This window comes from Pelodiscus sinensis, chromosome 7, assembly GCF_049634645.1.
Source record: "Pelodiscus sinensis isolate JC-2024 chromosome 7, ASM4963464v1, whole genome shotgun sequence".
NCBI classification, from domain to species: domain Eukaryota; kingdom Metazoa; phylum Chordata; order Testudines; family Trionychidae; genus Pelodiscus; species Pelodiscus sinensis.
Genome location: NC_134717.1, coordinates 18,931,664 through 18,953,528, shown reverse-complemented (window position 1 = coordinate 18,953,528; position 21,865 = coordinate 18,931,664). Strand labels below are relative to the sequence as shown.

General features: G+C 42.1%; 1 protein-coding gene across 2 annotated transcripts in view; it reads right to left on the bottom strand.

The window, feature by feature from the left end:
* THSD7B (thrombospondin type 1 domain containing 7B) overlaps nt 1–21,865 on the bottom strand; it is a 630,645-nt gene that overhangs the window by 24,961 nt on the left and 583,819 nt on the right. For both annotated transcript variants that reach the window (XM_075933305.1, XM_075933306.1), the window contains exons 18-20: nt 15,666–15,807; nt 14,147–14,262; nt 13,458–13,575 (exon numbers count right to left, since the gene is read on the bottom strand). In XM_075933305.1, the coding sequence (XP_075789420.1) occupies nt 13,458–13,575; nt 14,147–14,262; nt 15,666–15,807 (376 nt within the window). The remainder of the gene's footprint in view (nt 1–13,457; nt 13,576–14,146; nt 14,263–15,665; nt 15,808–21,865) is intronic.

Here is a 21,865-nt window from a genome sequence, read left to right as displayed (position 1 = left end):
TTGTGGTTGAAAAGTAACTGAATTTTAGAGGGTTGCAGCAAGGAGGCTTGAAAATAATGACCATAATATAATTCAAGATCCCTGTGATAGACTCAACTTAAATTATATTCCAAATTTAAAAAGATAAAAGATAAAAAGGCATTGCTTAAAAATCCTAGTGAGGAAAATAGAAAGGATCATAAACTCTGTCGTATGAAGTGTAAAAAAATTAGGAAGTCTGTGATGGGGTGTTTGCCCTGCACTAGTCCTTTAAGGGTTAAAACCCAGGCCTGGGAGAGGGCTAGGAGGGTTGAGCGCACAGCTGAGGCAGAGACAACCAATCAGGGCCCAGTTGGGGCTATATAAATAAAGTCTCCTGGAGGGAAGGAGGATAGACACACTCTTGCTGTAGCTGGGGAGCAGAAGGGACCAGGCTGTCAGGGAAGCTGGAGGCTTCCTGAGACAGAGCTGTGCTGGGAAAAGGCAGGCAGAGCTGGGGAGCTCCAGCCTGACTTCACTCCCAGGCTATAGGGTCTGAGGCAAGGCCAGAGTGTATGAAGGCTGCAGGGAAACAGCCAGGATAGGCAAAGGGCATCAAGCCCACACCCCCTTGGCAATGATGAGTGGCCATGTCAGACTGCAGTTTGCCCCTGAGGTAAGGGGCTAGATGACGACTGGAAGCGGGTCACTGAGGCAAGGGGGTTTAGGGACATTGGGGATTCTCTGGGAGGGGAGGACCCTAAAGTGCAGGGGCACTGACCTATGATGGTACCAGAAGGTCTGACACCAGATGAAAAAAGGCGCTCCAGGGCTGAAGAGCTAATTTCCGAAGTGACTAGCAGGAGGTGCCTTGGGGGCGAGTGTTCACACCGTGACACAGGCCAAAAAAAGAATCTGAGGAACAGCTCGCCAAAAATTCACAATTTTTTTGTTTTTAAAGTGTATCAGAAGCAGGACACCAGCTAAATAACCAGTGGGGCAATTGGACAATCAAGATGACAAAGGACACTCGAAGATGACAAGGTAATTGTAGAGAAACTAAATACATTTTTTGCGTCGGACTTCACAGTTGAGGATGTGAGAGGGATTCCCAAACCTGAGACATTCTTTTTAGGTTACAAGATTGAGGAGTCATTAGAGGAGGTTCTGGAACAAATCGATAAACTAACCAGTAACAAGTCTCCAGGACCAAATGGTATTCACCCAAGAGTTCTGAAAGAACTCCAATGTGAAAGTGAGGAACTGTTAACTGTAGTTTGTAACCTATCCTTTAAATCATCTTCTATACCAATGGCTGGAGAATAAATCACGTGACACCAATTTTCAGAAAGGGCTCTAGAGTGACCCTGGCAATTACAGACTGATAAGTCTATTTTCTGTACCAGGCAAATTGGTTGAAACTACAGAAAAGGACAAAATTGTCAGACACATAGATGAACATAATTTGTTGGGAAAAAATCAACATAGCTTCTGTAAAGGGAAATCAAGCCTCACTAGTCTACTAGTATTCTTTGAGAGGGTTAACAAGCAGGTGGGCAAGGGGGATTCAGTGAATATAGTATGCTTAGTTTTCCAGAAGCTCCCTCACAAAAGGTTCTGAAACATAGTAAGCTTTTATGGGATAAGAGGGAAGATCCTCTCATGGACTGATAACTGGTAAAAGATAGGAAACAAAAGGTAAAAATAAACTGTCAGTTTTCAGAATGGAGAGGGATAACTAGTGGTGTCCAACAGTGGTCCGTACTGGGATTAATCCTATTCAACATATTCATAAATGATCTGGAAAAGGGGTAAACAATGAGATGGCAAAATTTGCAGTTGATATAAAACTCCTCAAGACAGTTAAGTCCAAAGCAAACTGTGAAGAGCTTCAAAAGGATTGCGCAAAACTAGTAACAAATTGACTGAGTAACAAAATAGCAAATGAATTTTAATGTTGATAAATGCAAAGTACAGGCAGTCCCCGGGTTACGTACAAGATAGGGACTGTAGGTTTGTTCTTAAGTTGAATTTGTATGTAAGTCGGAACTGGTACATATTGTAGGGGAAACTCTAGCCAAACATTTCTCCAGAGCTCAGTTTTATTATCCCACACCTCACTTCCCTCAGTCCTTTATTCTCAAGCTGAGGTGTCTGCTGAGAAAAGCCGCTCCGCGTCTCCCTAGTCTGCTGGGGGGAAGCAGCTAGTGCGGGGTTGCCTCACCCTGTTTGTAAGTAAGGATCCAATGTAAGTCGGATCCATGTAACCCGGGGACTGCCTGTAGTGCATATTGGAGAACATAATCCCAACTATACATACAAAATGATGGGGACTAAATTAGCTATTACCATGAGAGAGACAGAGAGAGAGAGTGTGAGAGAGATCTTGGAGTCACTGTGCATAATTGTCTGAAAATATCCACTCAATATGCAGCAGCAGTTTAAAAAGCAAACAGAATGTTAGTCATTTTAAAAAAGGAGAGAGAATAAGACAGAATATATCTTATTGCAGCTATATAAATCAATAGCATGCCCATATCTTAAATACCTCATGCAGATGTGGTCACCTCATCTTGGCATTGGAAAAAGTTCAGAAAAGGGCAACAAAAATAATTAGAAGTTTGGAATAGCCACCATATGGAGAGTGATTAACAAGACTGGGACAAGAGGAGACTCAAGGTGGGATACGATAGAGGTCTATAAAGTCATGATAGGTATGGAGAAAGTGAATAAGGAAAGGTTATTTACTTGTTCTCATAAGAACTAAATTCATTAATACATAGCAGGTTTGAAAAAAACAAAAGGAAGTATTTTTTCACACAATACCCAATCAACCTGTGAAATTATTTCCCTGAGTATATTGCAAAGTCTAGGATTTAACAGGGTTAAAGAAAGAACTAGACAGATTCATGAAGAAGAGCTCCATCAATGGCTATTAGGCAGGATAGGCAGGAATGGTGTCCCTAGCCTCTATTTGTCAGAAGCTGGAATGGGTGACAGGAGAGGGATCTCTTGATGATTCCCTGTTCTGTTCACTCTCTCTGGGACAGCTGGCATTGGCCACTGTTGGCAAACAGGATACTGAGCTAGATGGACATTTGGTCTGACCCAGTATAGCCACCCTTATGTTCTTAATAAACTGCATGAAGTTTTGGAGTCCTGACTGGAAAATGGCTGAGAATAACTGACCAACTCTATCCACACACCACTGCAGGATTATTCCCACCAGTACGTCCTCTGTCCTCTCTAGTTTTGAAAGTATCAGGAAAGAGAGTTGCCCCTTGCCACCACTTCTCTTGTAACTGAACATGAATTCAGGTGTGTAAAGACAAAGTGTTTTTTAGCTTAAGCATTTTTCATCAAAAATTTGTAAATCCCTGAAAAGTACTTGTAAAGCTACTGAAATTAATGAAGTAATTTATTTTATCAGTGCTGAGATTGTCATATTTTTGGCAAAGTTAAAATTGATTGGTAATTGAAAATGTTAATTTTTGAGAACAAAAATGTCAGATATCCTAGTCATCTCATGACATGAAATATTTTCCTGATAATTGCTTATACGAGATATTTTGCTCACCAATAAACTACAAAAATCACAGGATTCATGCGAGCTTGACTCATCTTTGCTATCTCCTCTCTCATGATGCTGTAAATAAATCATTACAAAATGTAAGGAGTAGTTCAGTACTGAAAGGGCATTTTCCCCTGGGACTATGCACTGAAGTAGATTCCTTAAAACTCTGATTTTCTGTCAATCTCTTTCTCCATACACAACTCAGGTGGTCAGTCGGAACTCAAGTGGAAGAAACACTCAAAAAAACCCTTCTTTACTTTGTAGATATCTCATTGATAGAGGCTGCTATCTTCATAGGTTTGAAATTAACTTTCTCCCTCCACAATCTGAGGCCAGACGTCGCAGTATTAAATCTAAGTTGGTTCTTGTATCTCTCAGGGAACAAACTGAATTTCTCTTTTAGTTTGCAACGCACTATTAAACAATCTCAAAATGCAGAGAGAAAAGCTGCTGAAAACTGAAAGCATGAAGGGCTTTCCCCCTAATCTGTCAGAAGTTCTGCTGGGTTTACTGCTGCTTATCTCTCTATATATTACAAAAGGTTTTCCCTGCAGGATGACCGAGTGATGTCATCACATTGCTCTGCGTCCCACTTGCCTCCCTCCCTCTCTCTCTCCCCTCTTCCCTCCCAGCTCGAACCTGACCTCTCTGCTTCCCCTCGCCACTTGGAATTGCTATTTTAAACCAAGTCCTTACTCCCCTTCCACCACCCCTGGCCCATAGGGCTTTCAACACCAAGAAACATGACACAGTAGCTGGCAGCCCCCACATCATAGCTGTGACAGTCCGGGGGGGGGGGGGGGGGGGAGGAGGGAAAAGAGTACAGTGCTCAGCTCAGCAGCCCAGGGATAGGTGCTAGGAGTGACGCTCCCAGACAAGCTTATATGCCAGCAGTGGGCTCTTGGGGGCTCCCTTACTGCCAAGCTTGTGGGGGCAGTAAGAGCATGGTGCCCGACTGCCTGGAGTCCAGCTACCTCCGTGGAGACTTACCCACCCCTCAGCAGCTGCACTTACTGTGGCTGCCAGAGCACCACTGAGCTGCTCAGGGTAGGGTTTCCAGATGGTCTCCCAAAAAATACCGACTACACGGGCTAATAATTTGTTGAGCAAAAGACAAAACAAAAACCCAAAAAACCCACCCACACTGAACACACATCCTGTATGGCTACTACCCTAGAGCCACCAAACTGGGAACACAGGGGGAAGCAGCAGAGCCTGCTCTGCAAAGCAGCCGCCTGCTACCCAAAGCAGAGAGAGGCAGACCTGGGGGCAACACAATGGCAGGGCAGGGAGGGGGCGACTATGGGTAGGAAGGTGACTCCCCATAGCCAGGTCTTTGGGTGTCCCACTGAGAAGAAGAAAAAATTCCACCCCAGTAAGTTTTGGCTGAGAGCCCATGGAAGGCACCTAAACACAACTACAAAGCACCTGTGGGCTTGTCTCCTGGACTACGGCGCCACAATGCACTTGACCAGCGCTCAGGAGCAGGGACAGGGCTTCTCCTCCTCCCCAAGGCATCACTCCTCCTCCGACGCAATCAGCTGAGGGATCCCAGCGTCGATTGCACCCTGCCTCCCAGCCACTCCCCCCACCCGACTTCCACACACAACTAGAGGCTCCCAGCACCGATCGTGGCCCCACCTCCCAGCCTGTGACTCCCTCTGGTTGTGTGCAGAAGCCTGGCGGAGGCGGGGGGAGTGGCTGGGACTCCAAGCCACTCCTCCCACCACCGCCAGGCTTTTGCATGCTACCACAGGCTCCCAGCGCTGACTGTGGCCCCGCCTCCCAGCCACTCCCCCCACTCCCGCCAGGTTTCCATCCGTTGCACATGTCCAGTATTTTCTGAATTTTTTTACCGGACAGAGGCGCAAAAACCAGACTGTCCAGTAGAATACCGGACACCTGGCAACCCAAGTCCAGGAGAGCTACTGCGCTGAACTGTCTGCTCCTTCCCTTTAGCTCCTGGTGGGCAGACAGGTGACCCTGGCTCTGCAGGGAGGGCTGGGGCAGTGAGCAGCACAGGTGGGACTGCACTGGGGAGAGGTCAGGACAGTGGCTCCCCACGCTGCTGCTTTCCCCACCTCAGCAGGTTGCAGTGCTCCAGAGTGCCATGTGCACATGGCACTATCTGCACCTCATATGGGGTGGGCAGGCACCCCTGCTCTCCCCGGCTGCTGGGATTAGAGCCAGGCCTGGTGTGTACCATGGCTGGGAAAGGGGGCAGTTAGGATTGCGGGGGGAGAAATGGCCTGGGCTAGTGGGTGTGGGACGGAAGGGAGAAGGGACCCTGGCTGGCACGACAGGGGAGGGGAGGGTGAGAGAGAAGGGGATCGGGTTGGCGAGGCAAGGGGAGAAGGAGAATGGATCCGGGCTGGCGCGGTTGCAGCCCAGCCCTTCATGGTGGCTGTGGGGGAGAGCTGGGGTTGCCTAGCCCCCACAAGCGGGGGGCGGGGTGGGGAGTGCAATGAGCAGAGGGCACAGCCCTCTAGTTATTGCAAATACTCTTTTGGAATGGTGACTATGTTTTCACCACAGGGGAGCACTTTGACAATCCAAATGCCTCCTCCCTTTCCTTGTCTTGTAACCCTACAGGGTAACATGTGACAGCAGTGGAAAACAAGAGGTCTAAAATAATTCCAGACAACTTTGCCAGAAATGCTGATGTCAGTTTACTGAAGTCCCGTGCTGTTGCAGACTTCTGCACTTCCTATTAAGCAAGTAAAGCAGAGCAGCATCTCATCAGTTAAGATGCAGGTGAAACAGGATTGTGGGGACCAGGCTAAGCATGATTGAAGAGAAGCAGGAGAATAAACCCACAAAGCCTTTGGGCCACTTGGCAGTTGCAATACCTATGAGCCAACAGTTTAAATAGCGTTGCTTAGACAAATGGCAAGGTCCCCACAGCCCCATCTCAGAAAAGGTTGTTTTTAGTGTGTTCTTTTTCAGCACTGATCTGTCAAGCCAGGCCCTGGAAGGTTTTCTGCCCAGGTGAGAAAACAGTCCTTTTTGTAACCTTATGAAAGGTTTGAGGCAAAAATCACAAAGGGTTTATCACATATTCATTTCCTTACCAAAGAGAATTGTATTTGCTGGAGTTTCCCCTCAATAAGAGACTTTCCAATGCCTTCTTCAGGCTTTGGGTCAGGACACTTAGAGCACTATCCATTACAGTTCTGCAATAAGTAGGAGGACTTTCAGCATATAAAAGAAAGTCAGCCTACAGCACAGAATGGCATCCATAACTGAAACAGTTAAAAGCTATAGCTGTAACAGGCAAATATAATTTATTTCCATGTCTCTCTAGGCTTGGCCAAGGCAGGAAAGAGAGATATACTGTATTGATCATCAGTTATAAAAATCAATATGCTCTCCTTTTGCTTCTATACACCACAGCCTCACTAGAAGTGACACACGTCTTATACATTAAAAATATGATTTGGTGCCACTGTGTATCGTTTCATAACATCAAACCTGAACAGAATACACTAGGGCACTCCTATAGCCCATTAAAATATATCACCACAGAATAATTTACTGCAAGAGATGGGCAGAATACAAGTGTTATCATTATTGCGGAGTTCAGGGAACATTAAACCATAAATGCATCAGCAGTAAACTTGGATCTCATCAACAGTATTTCTGTTTTTCCCTTTTACAGTATCTGTTTCCTGAGCAGGCACTTCAAAACTCTGAGAAAAGTTAGTGAAACAGGCTCTTGTTTTGACCCTCAATAAATAGGATTGAGAGAGCAGTTGTAGCAGTAATATATGCACTTTATTTGCCACTGGTTATTTTTGAGAAGCATGCCACTTATTAAATGAGACTCAAGACAATGGTAACAATAGTTTCCTTTGTGTATTGTTATCCTTCACTGTTTCAAGTCTCATTTATGGCTCAGTCCTGGTCCCACTAAATTCAGTATAAAAATTCCATTATTTTTGAAGAAACAAGATCAGATTTCTCTATTGTAAGTCTCTTGGATACTCACTTGTCATTTTATTTGTCTGAGAAATGTAATAAACAACTATGAAGCTATATATTGATCATTATTCTAATTAATTATATCAGATAAAGTAACTAAAATTGAAAAGCCTCAAATGATGCTGCAGAATTATACAGGGAGAATTGGATAAGTGCAGGATCAGTTGACCTTCAACAATATACCAAGTTACCTAAGATGATGATTGCCTTAGTTTTTAATCAAGATCTCAGACTGAATTTCATTTTGATAAATCTTTGCCATCCCAAAGTCTAACTGTCCCTGCATCACTAAAATGCAAGTGGGAAAGGGAAACCAACAAAGAGCACAACCCTTTGAAAATGTGCTCCACTTCTCAGGGTGTAAAACAAACTGATGTGTACCTGCCCTACTTTTCTGTACCTGCAGTGGACGTTCTACTACAATGGGCCTGCTCTAGTGGAATCTTGTGCAGGATTGGGACTTAAAAGTTTAATTACTATACTATACTTCTACCCTGAATCTTTGCAAGCCTCCTCCTCCTACTCACAGGACAGTTGCTATAAACAAGACGACCATACAGACCAGGTTGATAAACTCCACCCAGAAACCATATTTATCAGTGTAATTTGGCCCACTTTGCAGAGTGGATTTGAGACTCCTGCTGTAAGCTGAGCAGTTATACCAATGCATAAGGCATTCCTATTTTTAGGATCAGATTTAGCTCTTGCACAGAGCCCTGTTCCAACACTGAAGGTTAAATCGTTTATATGATCCTAAATCCATGATAGATACAAATGTAATGATAGCTATCATGCATTCTTATTGGGCATTGCATCAAGGATCTCCAGTAAAACGCATGAATTGCTACAGCTTGAGCTAAAGATGTTAAAACAAATTACTTGCTGTGCAGTAACTGTTGTTTTTTGAGAGGTGTTGTACCCAGATATATTTCACTACAGATGTGTGTACACCCATTACACCCATGGCAGAGACTTTTGCCAGCAGCACATGTGTACCATCTCTCCTTTTTCTTTCAGGCTAACACATAAAAGGGGTGTATCTACTATCTCTTTCTCTGATCCTTTGTAGTACTGTAATGCAGTCGGAGCTATCCAGGGAGGTGGAAGGGTAATGTGTTGTGCATATATACATTCCATCTCAAAAAAGAACAGTCCTTACAAGGTAAGCAGCCATTTTTCTGCAAGTGATATGTGAATATTTACATTACACCATAGAGGACTTTCCTATAATCCTTTTACTGGTGGAGTGAGTTCAAATCATCTAGAGAGAGCCTGGAACATCAGCTAGGCCAAAGTTAGCATTATCACCAGAGTGATGCCATAATGAGTACAGAAAGTACCATTTTGCTACCTTGAATGTACTGATGTTTGGCACTTTACTCAGGAATTCCAAGATAGAAGATTGAGCCCTGGTGGAAGAAGCAATTATGCTGGAAGGAGGAGAGACTTTAGCAAGGTCATAACAGACCTTGATACAGTCAGAGATTCACTGTGAGATTTGCTGAGATGACATTGATTGACCCTCAAATCTACAAAAAGCCATGTAGTATGCAAGGATCTACAGTAAAACTCCAATAGTCCGGCATCCAATAGTCTGACACTCCTGATAGTCCGGCATCAAAATGGCAAGAGCCTAGTGAGTGAGCTTCGGCAAAAAATGAGTCACAAGGTAACAGCGGCAGAAGCTGAACTGAGCAAAAAGGGTAAAAAAGGCTTAAAAAAACTAAAACATTACAGTATACTGTATACAGTATGTACAATAAAAAGGGTTTAGAACACTTTATATACAGTATATAATGTATACAGTATATATATAACCATCTTATAGTATCTCCTGATAGTCCGGCATATCTGATAATCCGGCACCACCTAGGTCCCATAGGTTCCGGATTATCGGAAGTCTACTGTACTGCAGTTCAAGAAGAGCTATCCTTGAACAAGAATAGAAGTATGAAGAACTTCAACCTTAGATGAACTGGGTTTCAGGAAAGACAAGTAAAGATTGTCTGATTTAAGTGGAAAGCTGACAAGACATTCTGCATTAACTGAGGATGTGGCCTAATAAAAAGGTGCTAAAAGAAGGGTCAGCTAAAGAAGCTTCAAGCTCCAAAACCCTCCTACCAGAAGAACTTTCCAGCAAAAACAATATTTACACCATTAATAAAGATAACCAAATTGTGCTCAGAGGTTCACAGGAAGTTCCTGTCAGTTTGTAGAGAACTAAATTCAAATCCCATGCAAGCACTGAATCAGACTTAGAGGGTAAACATTGACCATTCCCATTAAAAACAGAAACAGGAAGATAAGAAAACATGGCAAAAGTATATATTGGCAGAAACTTTAATAAGACTTGGAATGAACAATATCTTATGTATATAAGATATACCAGGTGTATATACATTATTGGCTCATATCAATGGCTCAATTTCTAGTCTTTAGATTACACTAGGTACTTCAGAGGGAGTGAGCAGAACAGGGCAATTTATTAAGTGATTTAGTAATATTAAGGAATTAACAATATTCATCGCCCAATGCCAGCTTCTGGCAGACAGATGTTTAGAGATACCCAGAGAATGGGTTGAATTCTTGAGCATCTTGTCTAATAGCCAGAGATGGACAAATCTGCCATGAACGTGTCTAATTCATCCTTCACAACAACCACAGCAACAAGTTCCACAGGATGACAGTGCATTCTCTGAAGTACCTCTTTCTGTTTGTTTTAAACATACTGCTTGCCTATTCATTTCATTGGGTGACCTCTTCCAGTTTAGGGTGAAAAGGTAAATAACACAACATTCAGAATTTTATATCTCTCTTTAGTCACTTCTTTTCCAACTTGAAAAGTCCTATCCTATTTAATCTCTCCTCTTTCAATAGCTGTTCCATATCTCTAATTATTTCTGCTGCTTTTCTTTAGTCTCAAAGAGGTTTTTTTTTAAATAGAGCTTGGAATTTAATAATATTCATAGCATGTTGGCTGTTAAATAATATTTATGAATTATTCATTTATGTTAAGGGATACTATTTTACTGAACTGATGAAAACTCAAAAGACAAAGAATGTGATTAATCTAAATATTAATCTCTTTGATAATTTCTGTTACATGCTTTGATTTTTGAAATGCATCTAAAAAGATCCCTCCACTGAAGCTATCAATCTATTTTTTCCTTTCCCCTCAAATAAATACGATTCAGACAAACAATGGACAATTAGAAACTAATTGCCAGTAGCATGGAAAATTATGAGGAGTTCTGTGGCACTTTAAAGTTGAATAAATGTATCTAAGCATAATATTTCAAGGGCTGGAACCCACTTTATCTGATACATCTCATGAAATGGGCACAACCAGGAAAACTTACTTCTCCTCTCCCCCAGCCCTGGAGCCATTATAGGAGTAGACCCTGGCCACAGCGCCTGTGCCAGCTCCAAGCCTGCCAACCCAGAGCCAGCAGTGACCACTAGGGCCCCTGACCCAGGGCCTAAAAACATGAGCCAGCAAGCCACTGGCAGCCAGTCCTCCACCGCTCCCCAGGCGCAGTCTGCCAGCTCCCAGGAGCCTGCCAGGGGCTGGAGAAGGCGGGCGTCTTCCTGGTCCAGGGTGGAGATCATGGACCTTATTCAGGTTTGGGGGAGATGCCCCCAACGTCCATGATCTCCACACTAGACAGAGGAATGTGGCTGTATATGGAAGGATAGCTGCCAGCCTGGCCACTAAAGGCCACATGCAAACCCAGGAGCAGGTTTGCATGAAAGTCAAGTTGGTCCGGCGAGACCCCCAACCCTGGGCCCTGAGCTTCCCCTCCCCTTCTTCCCCTTGCTTCCCCCTTCCAGCTCCCTTCTCACAGGTTTCCCCTTCCCCTCTCCGCTCTATCTTCCCTTCTCCCACTTCCTTTTCCCAGTCTCCCCAGAGGTTCAACCCCCCCAGTTTTGTTCAATAAACCCAGTTTCTATTTTTGAAAATACGTGTATTTTATTTGACATCAGGAAGGGCGGCTAGGGAGAGGTAAGTGAAAGGACATGAGGGAGGAATGGGGCACAGGCCCCCCGGTGGGGAGGACCGGGGTGACTCTGAGGCCTCCTTGAGGTGGATGCTCTCCCTCAGGGCCTTCTAGACCCTGACAGCCCCCAAATGGACCCCCTGGATGGCAGCTTGCAGCAAGTGCATCTGGGCTGATGGCAACGACCCCACAAGAAGCACCGGTGTGCCCAGGGGAAGCTCTGGCTCCATGTGGCCGAGTGCTGTGGTGTCCCGCGTTCGGGCACTCAGGGCACTCCAAGACAGGACTGCTTTGCTTTCCCTCATTGAGGTAGACAAGAAACCGGGGACCCCTGAGAACTGTCTGTCCGGGGTGGGGGTAGGGTCTCTTTAAGCATGAAGCTCAGTTAGCCTCAGGCAGAAGCCCCACACACTAAGTCCTAATATGATGCCCTGCTGGCACTGGTTCCGGCCAGCCTTAACTTCGGTTCAGGGTCCACTCAGTGTGGATGTGCTATTTTGAAATAGCAAAATGCTATTTCAAAATAGTTTTTGTGTATAGATGTGTTATTTTGAATTAGCTTAATTTGAATTAACTATTTTGAATTAAGTTAATTCAAAATAGCGCTGTAGGGTAGACATACCCTTAGGCTATGTCTAGACTGGCATGATTTTCTGCAAATGCTTTTAACGGAAAAGTTTTTCCGTTAAAAGCATTTGCGGAAAAGAGCATCTAGATTGGCACGGACGCTTTTCCGCAAAAGCACTTTTTGCGGAAAAGCGTCCATGCCAATCTAGATGTGGTTTTGCGCAAGAAAGCCCTGATAGCCATTTTCGCCATCGGGGCTTTTTTGCGCAAAACAGTTTTTAGCTGTCTAAACTGGCCCTCTTGCGCAAAAACATTTCTGGAAAAGGGCTTTTGCCCGAACGGGAACATCAAAGCATTTGCGCAAGAAGCACTGATTTCGGACTGTAGAACGTTAGTGCTTTTGTGCAAAATCAAGCGGCCAGTGTAGACAGCTGGCAAGTTTTTGTGCAAAAGCGACTGCTTTTGTGGAAAAACTTACCAGTCTAGACGCAGCCTTAGACTTTAAGGTGTCTAGACTCCTCATTGGTTTTGCTGGAACAGACTAACATAGCTACCCTTCGGAAACTTGGAAACGATATTGCAGATTTATTTTAAATATAACCTACAGTACTTCTCTTCAAATGACATTTGCCAGAAATTGAAGAACTATACAAGAAGAGATAAGCCCTAATCTTGTCACTTGTTATATGTGGGTCAATATCTGTACCTGAAGTCATTGGCGCTCTACACAAATACAGAGACCTGTGCTCACATACCAAGTTACAGAACTAGGCCCCCAAAATTTGCTATTTCAAGTTTTTAGTTCTGAAGAAGATAAATAATTATAAATAATTATTTTAATCATACTAAGGTTATCTGTGCTGAAATTTTGAATCCCAAAATACACGAGAGGTACTAAAATAAAATAAAAAATCCTGAAAGCTCACTAGCTTCCCTTTTGCAAATCACTCTATGCAAAAGAGTTTATTTTCAACTCTGACTGAATTTTCAGAGTTTTGAATTAATTAGTATAACATCCTTTGTACAAAAGTCTGCGTTATACATTACATTTTTCATGGATGGGTAATTCAAATACCGTTCGATGGATTTTTACCAAAATGTAACAAAACAAAGAAAATTCTCTTACATCTATTAAGAAACTTGCATAAAATATTAGCAGATCATGTTATAATGTTTTACTAGCTGTTAAAGTAATTATCATGGTTTTATAATTTACACAGAAATATGTTGTTTTTCCTTATTTATATTATTGTCTTTATATGTTTTATAGTATTACATAAACTTCTGCGGAATGGGGTATGTGTTTGAGTTCTTAAGTGTATTTTACCATTCCAAGAAATGAGGACAAAAAGCGATGATAGTCTCAGAAACAGACTTACCTCCAATACCACAAGTATTTGAACATTCTGACCAGGCTGACCACTTGGATAGCTGACAGTTCACAGCACATTCCACAAGACAATGAAGACTCAATTGTTCTAGCTTTTCCAAATTTAACTGTATAGACAGAGAAATGTCATTTTGTCATTGCTGGTCATAAAATTAGAAAACTGAAACTTCATAGTGACTAAAGTGATTCTCTCAATGTCATTTACAGGGAGATATTCAGCAGTAATTCCAGCTTGCATTTTTATGGCATTTTACATCTGAAAGACTGACAGACCCTGAAAACTTTTGGCCCCATTCTGCATATTCTTATTCAGATGACTTCAGTAGGACATAATCTCTTACCCATTGACTTGATTGGGCCTGACTATGTATAGCGGCTGTAAGACTGAGTCCTATAAACATACAGACATTACTCCATCATTGAAATCCTCCTTTAGGGTACAAAGAAGAAGACAGATAACCAATCAATAGACATTATTATTCTGATAGTCTTATATTTTGGTTCCAGAATACCTCTGACACTGGTTAAATCCATGATTAATGATAGCAACTTATCTATGACACATAAATGGTAACAGCAAAGCACCAGGGGTACAGCACGAGCATTCTGTAATTTCAAAAACAGCTGAGGTGTGTCTTAGACTTTAAGACATTTTTCTAGTGTATATCTAAACTTCACCTGCTCGCAGTAGTTCATATTCACTGATTTTCCATCACTGCGAATACAGTTCAAAAGGCGTCTCTGAATCCCTTGTCCACAGGTTGCATTTTCACTTAGCTGACATGTACTCCAATCTAAATACACAATATAACTGCATTTAGTACAGCAAACCATCATTATACTTCATTTTTATCTCGAATTACAAGTTAGTTAGTTATCTTCATTTAACTACTGTATAGGATTTTGAAATGTGAGCACATATCATGCTAAGAACAAAGCAGATTAAAAGGAAGTTATTCTTAAAGAAAATAAGCAAGTCTGAATTGGAAAATTCACTGTCATATCTCCAATGTGCCTTAAAAAACCATACATCAGAGTATGTGAAAAACCATTTAATGCTGATATAGTGTATCGTTTGAAAACAGATGGCACATGCAGAAAGCTACATTATTTGTCTGAAATAAAATTTCAATTTAACAGAGTAGCTATGAAAGTTTCTGAAGTACTACTATATTTTAATCTGTTGTCTCAAAGCAAAGCCCATCATCAAATGCATCTTTGTCTTCAAAAAGTCATTCTAGAAAAAAAAAACCTCTTCCTTTTTTTAGCTGTCATATATCCCTGTGTTAAGCTCTTACAATGAGTCTTGATTATCACTTCACCCTTCCAAGATTTTATTAAAGAGGAAGTCAAAGAAAAGTGAGCCTTAAAAAAAAATCAGGATGAAAAAAAAAATAATGTCCTATGCCTTACACCAATGAAAATAATGAACAAAGAAAAGCATGATTCTGCTCTGAAAAGTGACCCTCAGAAAAAGGGTATTATGATTTTCCATCTTTGTCTCTCAAAGACTTTCAGTTCAAACGTTGGGATTATATATACAAATGTGACTTTTTCTAACTGCTAACCCTACAAACTTAATCTAGAATCTGAAAGTTAAGATGTGTTCTATCCTTGTGTATCAGAACTAACTTAACAGGCACAAAAGAAGAAAACAGTCATCTGTAATTTTGTTTTCCAAACAGTTATAATCAATGGTAATTAAGCTTCTGAACAACAAATTTTACTCTTAAGTACCCCTGTATTGCCTATATTGCCTTCAAAGGTGTCATCAGCGTATAACTGACTTCAATAATATTGATCATGTATAACAAATAGACTCCGTCTCATTCTTGCTTATTTAGGATGTTTTTTTCAGTCATAATACAAGTAATAAATGCTGATCCTATCCAAATATGCAAAGATTTATACACGTGTCTAGCTTTAATGAATTCAGTGGAACTGGTACCACATTTAAAGTTGAGATCCTGTAGGACTGGGATGTTAAATTGTTACAGTAAAGAGATATAATTAAATATAAACAAAGAGCAGATCTGCTAAATAATAAGGCGCTTTGTACATAACTATTTTTTAAAAGCAGCTCTATCCTTTATTATGAGGCTTTACATTGTTGTGTCATTTTCCTAACTTAGTAGCAAAGAATGTATTGAGAAACATAACACCCTCTATTTCTCTTGTGAATTATAGTTTGGCTTACCTGTTAGATTGTACTGATATTGAAAGCAATTTTGATTGAGAACACAGGGTTGCATTTGTGTCTCTTTAGGACAGGTATTTATATTTAAAGGAGATCTTAACATATTTCGTGTCCGTGTTTGCATAATATTGGGATCACATACCTAGATAAAACATTGGATAGTAAAAAAGATCTTAGTATATTACACATATGCATCAGCTATAGTTGTTGCATTTATATTGTTATTCTGGCATCAGACCATAATTTATGTTACTTTTTCCTTTGTGTTTAAAACATTTTAAAGGTTTTCAATGATGGACCTGTTTTGAAGGCAGGATCAATAGTTAACAAATCCTTAACCCCGTCCTCCTAAGCCCTGGCATCTACTGTGCTCCTTTATGAGATTAATGAAACATTTATCCAAATATCAATTGTATCTTTACATAGGAGTCCATTCATGGTAAGGGGTTAAGGTAGGTGGCCAAGAAATAATTTTACAAGTTTTCTGCTTCACCCCCATGAGATCCCCACACAAAATTCTGTCACAAGAAATATAGAGAAATATGAGTTAGTACAAGAATTTTTGTTTCCCTAGTTGTTAGATCTGAGCTAAAATGTGCTTTGCATCTGAGAGAGATGGAAGAGGTGCCTACTCGAGACACAAGACTTCACTGGAGTGACACGTCAGATGATTAATGTTTAAGCACTCCTTTCTCATGACACTCACAAAAATCATTAACAATCTGCCAGTCATGTTATTTGTAACTTAAAGATACAACTTACAAAGAGAGCATCATCTGGTAGTAATCTTTAATACTAGGATTGCATGAAACATTATCAAGGAATAATAAGACGACTGTTACCAAGTTGCAAGATTTAAAGCATATATTTTCTGCTAGAATGCAACAGTAGAAATTACAGTAGAGCATTCATTTATTGTATATTACTTTTTGCACAAGCTGTGATTGACATTGTAGAGAAAATGAGTCACATTTTCAAACATATGTGCTGCATTATGTAAGCATTTGTGTGCACATGCAGACTTAAATGCAAAAGAGCAAATCCTCCTCTTCTGTGGATACAAATCAGACCTGGCATCTGTAAATTTCAGTTTCCCAGTGCACCCAAAACAGTATGTACAATTTAGCAGCCATGTTTTTGAAAAAATGCTATGTTAATATTTTCAGCCTTGAAACGTATGAGGGGGAGGGGTTACCATGGAGCTGAATGTAGCCACGCCTGCTGGTTATGTTTCAGACAGATCAAGTCAAGGTGAGGTCCCTCTCATTTCCTCTATCTCCTTTTCCAAAGGCCAAAATTCCTGTTTTACCAAAGCATCATGGAGAGTATAAGAGAGCATACTCCTAACAACTCACTTGGGGCATCAGCCCCTGCTGACTACATGGTTCCAAGAAAAGGAGGGGAATGTATGGCCTATGGCAAAGTATGTGCCCTGTTTTGTGTGGCTGTGACTACACTGGGCCACTTATTCCAGAAAAGCAGCTGCTTTTCCGGAATAACTTGCCAGCTGTCTACACTGGCTGCTTGCTTTTCCGGAAAAGCAATGACGATCTACTGTAAAATTGTCAGTGTTTTTCTGGAAAAACTATGCTGCTCCCGTTCGGGCAAAAGTCCTTTTCTGGAAAAACTGTTCCGGAAAAGGGCCAGTGTAGACAGCACAGTAGTCTTTTCCGCAAAAAAGCCCCGATCGCGAAAATGACGATCGGGGCTTTTCTCCGGAAAAGCACATCTACATTGGCCATGGACGCTTTTCCGGAAAAAGTGCTTTTCCAGAAAAGCATCCTGCCTATGTAGACGCACTTTTTCCGCAAATACTTATAACGGAAAACTGTTCCATTTTAAGCATTTCCAGAAAAGGGTGCCAGTGTAGACGTAGCCCGTGTGTGTGTACTCAATACTCAAAGCCAGAGTAATACTTTCTTTTGCTTATGCACCTGCTAACTTTTTTTTAATGGGACAACTGAGTATCAATTAGGCCAGGAAAAGTCTGGCCCCTCTTAGGACAACAGTGTAAACATACTGAGCATACTTAGAGTTTCCCCTACTATTAGCCAAATTGTCACAAACTCCCTCATTCCTGTTCAGCTGCTTGGGCTCTTGTGTGTTGCTACCAAGAGGAAATGATCTTAGTGGTCTAATTTCAATGACTAGAGAGCCTGAGAGATTTGCGGAAGCTAATTAGGGGTTCACAGAGCTTGAGTTGTAAGAGTCCTCTACTACAGTTCAGACTCATAAACTAATGGGATTATTTAAATGAATACGAATTATGCACAGGAAAAATGACTACAGGATTGGGCCATAAAATATACCCCCTATGACCAGAAGTTTTGCCATTGTCAATTACAGCAAGACTGGACATACAGATAAGAGGGGCCAGTAGAGCATGCTATTAAATGTTGGGATAGCACTGAAAGCACTAAACATCAAGGCCCCAAAACAGAAGTACCTCAAAATTCATAAGAGAAAACAAACACTGACAACATTTGGCAATATACAAATGTAAGGCTTTGGACTCTGATTAATAAAAATTCCCAGCCAAACCTATATTTGCAAAAAAGATAATGAAACATTGAAGGATTTCAGCATGCTCTGTCACAATGATCACAGAGCATTCTGCAGCCTCCCATCTAACAGATGATGGGGTAGCATATACTGACTTATAACACTGAAATATAACATGAAGGATTGATAAATGGTGACATTAAAAGCTTAGTTAGTTATATTTTAATGAATAATAATTATGGACAGGGAATAAGTATAAGGGAGAAGGTAACACTAAGGCCAACTTTTTTCTTGCATAAATGTGGTTTTGCTAGTTCTTGACAGAATCACTAACTGGCCTGCTTAAAATTAGGCTATTGCTGACAGAACTACAGGACTAGGTTTTGCTGGAAGTTTTGAGATGAAATTATATATATATTTGTAAAAACCAAAAAACCTTTTATTGGAAAAACCCATGACATAAAAGCTACATAAATGGCAAAAAACCAACCAACCAACCAACCAAATAAAACAAACAACAACAACAACAACAACAACCCTGCAGAAATTGTGTAAAGCAAATTTTTATATATAAATGTACATAATACCCAAAGAGGTGATGTACTAAAAATCAATTGGATAAAGATTAAGTAACCTGAAATGTATAAAAACCCAAGTAAACAAGGCCCAAAGTGGAGAACAGTCGACCAGAAACTGAAAGGTTAGACTGAAGAGCCAGATCCACAGAACAGAAGAGGCAATCACCATAGAAGTTGGAAAGACTTCCCACTGCACAGAATGTGGTAACTTGGGCTCTTACCAATTCAATCTTGTCTGTTCTTATTGTTAGATAAATGTGAAAGCAGATGTTATGAGTGATAATTCTATTTTAAATGGATTAAGCCTAAATTAGGTGGATCTATCACTCCATTTCCCCACTTTAAACACCAACATAAATACTTGACAAAAGCTTATATTAAAAGTATATAGTGGAAGAAGTTGAAAAAAATGGTTCACAAATAATACTTAATTCATGACAATATGTCATATGTTCTAAAAACTGCTCAAAAGAACAATAAAGATACCAAGACAGCACTGATAGCAAAAGGTAAAGAACCTCTATTTTCACAAAAACAGGAGTTTCAAATACCATTCTTCAATAAATCAGACTGAATTCTATTTTCAAATTTAAAAACTCTTTCTAGTTTTAAGTTCGAACTAGCGGAGCGCTTGTGTAGCGCCTATCAAAGTTAATTCAAACTAACGTCCGTTAGTTCGAATTAACTTTGTAGTGTAGACATACCCTTAGAAACTTTTGAAGGAAAGGTTTGAAGAAAAAAATATTTACAATCTGGTTAATCAGCTAGGCTGGGTGCAAGTAATTAAGGATTATAAATATAGGTTGGACCTCTATGGTCTGGACTTCCCTAATCCAGAAATATCTGTGCTCTGGCATCCCTGTGGGTGCTCCCAGGCTGAAGTACTCATGCATTCACGCCCCCTCCCTCAGCAATTCCTCTCCTACCCCGAGCTTCTGGAACACTACAAATAGCTCATTTGTGGTACTCAAGATCAGGTAGGGAGGGAGTAGAGCAGGGATGGTTCGGGGGGCACAGGAGGTCAGGGGGAAGAGGCAGGATGGCTGTGGAGCTCTGCTGGGCTGTACTCCTGGCTCCAGCCACAAGGCTCCACAGCTACCCTGCCAATTCCTCCGATCACAAGGACTCTTGCTTGGTCAATGACGTCCCCCCGGCTCCATAGATAGTGGCAGCAGAGGGGCTGACATTGATCTGGCCCAACAGATTTCTTGATTTGGGACTGGTCAAATCCAAAAGGTGCCAGATGAGAGAGGTGCACAGGAACAGGGATCCTGAAGGTAATATTATTAATATCATAATCACTGTTTTGATCACTATGTTCTGCATTGGGATATGCTAGTGCAGAGTCCTGTACCTGTTAGTAGAGTCACAGTGATGTCTCTCAGACTTCGCACATGGGTGCAGAGAGCACATGAGTTAAACGTCAAGGCTATGTCTACACTACAGGCTTCTTGCGCAAGAAATGTTTTGCGCACGAGTTCTTGTGCAAAGGGTCTTGCGTAAGAGCACATCCACACTGCCATGTGCTTTTGCACAAGAGATGTGCTTTTGCACAAGGATGGCGGCGTGGATGCTGTCTTGTGCAAGAAAGATCTGATGGCCATTTTAGCCATAGGGCTTTGTTGTGCAAGAAATCCCCGTTGCCCATCCACACTGCCTTCTTGAGCAAGAGGACTTATTCCTCGTAGGGAGAGGAATAGCTCTTGTGCAAGAAGCCCTCTGTTCTGAGACTTTACTGCCATGGTCCCCAATCCGGTGCCCGCGGGCGCCATGGCGCCCGCCGGGCTCTTTACACGCGCCCGCGGAGCAATCTGGGCTGGCCCTGCCCTTGGGCGTGCGGCAGGTGCCAGCCCTGGGCGCATGGCCGGTCCCGGCCCCGGGTGTGCCGCGCTTGCCGGTGCCGACCCTGACCCCCGCCCCCGGGTGCGCCGCGCCACGCGTGCCCTTGCCGGCTCCGGCCCCGGCCCCGCCCCCGGGTGCGCGGCGCTTACGGGGGGGGGCGCCAGCCCCGGGCGCGCAGCGCTTACCGGGGGGCGCCGGCCCCGGGCGCGTGGCTATGGGGAGGGGCCCGGCCCCGTGGCTATGGGAGGGGCCCTGCCCCCGGGCATGCGGCTGGGGGGGGCCACCCCCAGGCGGGCAAGTGTCCCCGCCCCCTGGCGCCCGGCGGGCGAACGGCCACGCCCCCTGGTGCCCGACAACCTGAAAAGGTTGGGGACCACTGCTTTACTGTAAATTTACTTGCGCAAGAATGTGTGTGCAGTGTAGAAATCCCGGGCTTCATTTGCAACTTTGGTTGCCTGATTTGCCTACCTAGCTCAAATTGATGAGCTAGTGTAGCCATACCCTGAGAGACAAAGGAGGGGAAAAGCAAACATTCCTTTGTCCTAGTTTGAAATTCATACCTACATTCCTATTGGCAGAATGTACCTGGTTAGGTAAGGTTAACCCCTTAGTCCCCAGACTGCTGGCTAATCCTCATGATCATGACAAAGAGTTTGAGTTTGTTCTCATAAAATAAATCAAGGAAATCATTCAGTGTTGATTGGAGGTGACACGGTTGAAAGGGTTGAGCCAGAAGATGAGTTCAGTAGCTTTTCAGTTTGACTAGAGATAAGAGGGGAGGATCAGGCAGGAGTTGGTTACTATGATTAAAGTGAGTGATGCCTACGGCATGGGAAGAGATTTGGATAGTGTAGGAAGAGGGGAAGAAATAAGATATGATATAATGAGAGCTTTGCTATGAAATACTGCTCTGTGAGAAATATTAGAGTCCTCATACTCTGAAACATCTGCAGCTAGAATGGAGAAAACAAGAGGAAATATACCAAGAGGAAAACTGTTTTAGAAGGGGAAGGATGAGACCTAACAACTCTTTCATTGCTAACATATATGAATCTATATTTTTCATACAAAATAATTAATGAGATGCATCAGTAACTTATAAAGTTTCTTCACTTCTGACCAATTGTAAGCCATTAAATAGATGTCATACCTGAATGTGTTTTCAAAGAGCATTTTTTCTCTCCTAGAGTTCTACTATAATAACTATTCTGCTGTTTTAAAATAATAATTATTTTCTTTGATTAAAGATTAAGTTCCTTTTTTTAAATTAGTCAAGTG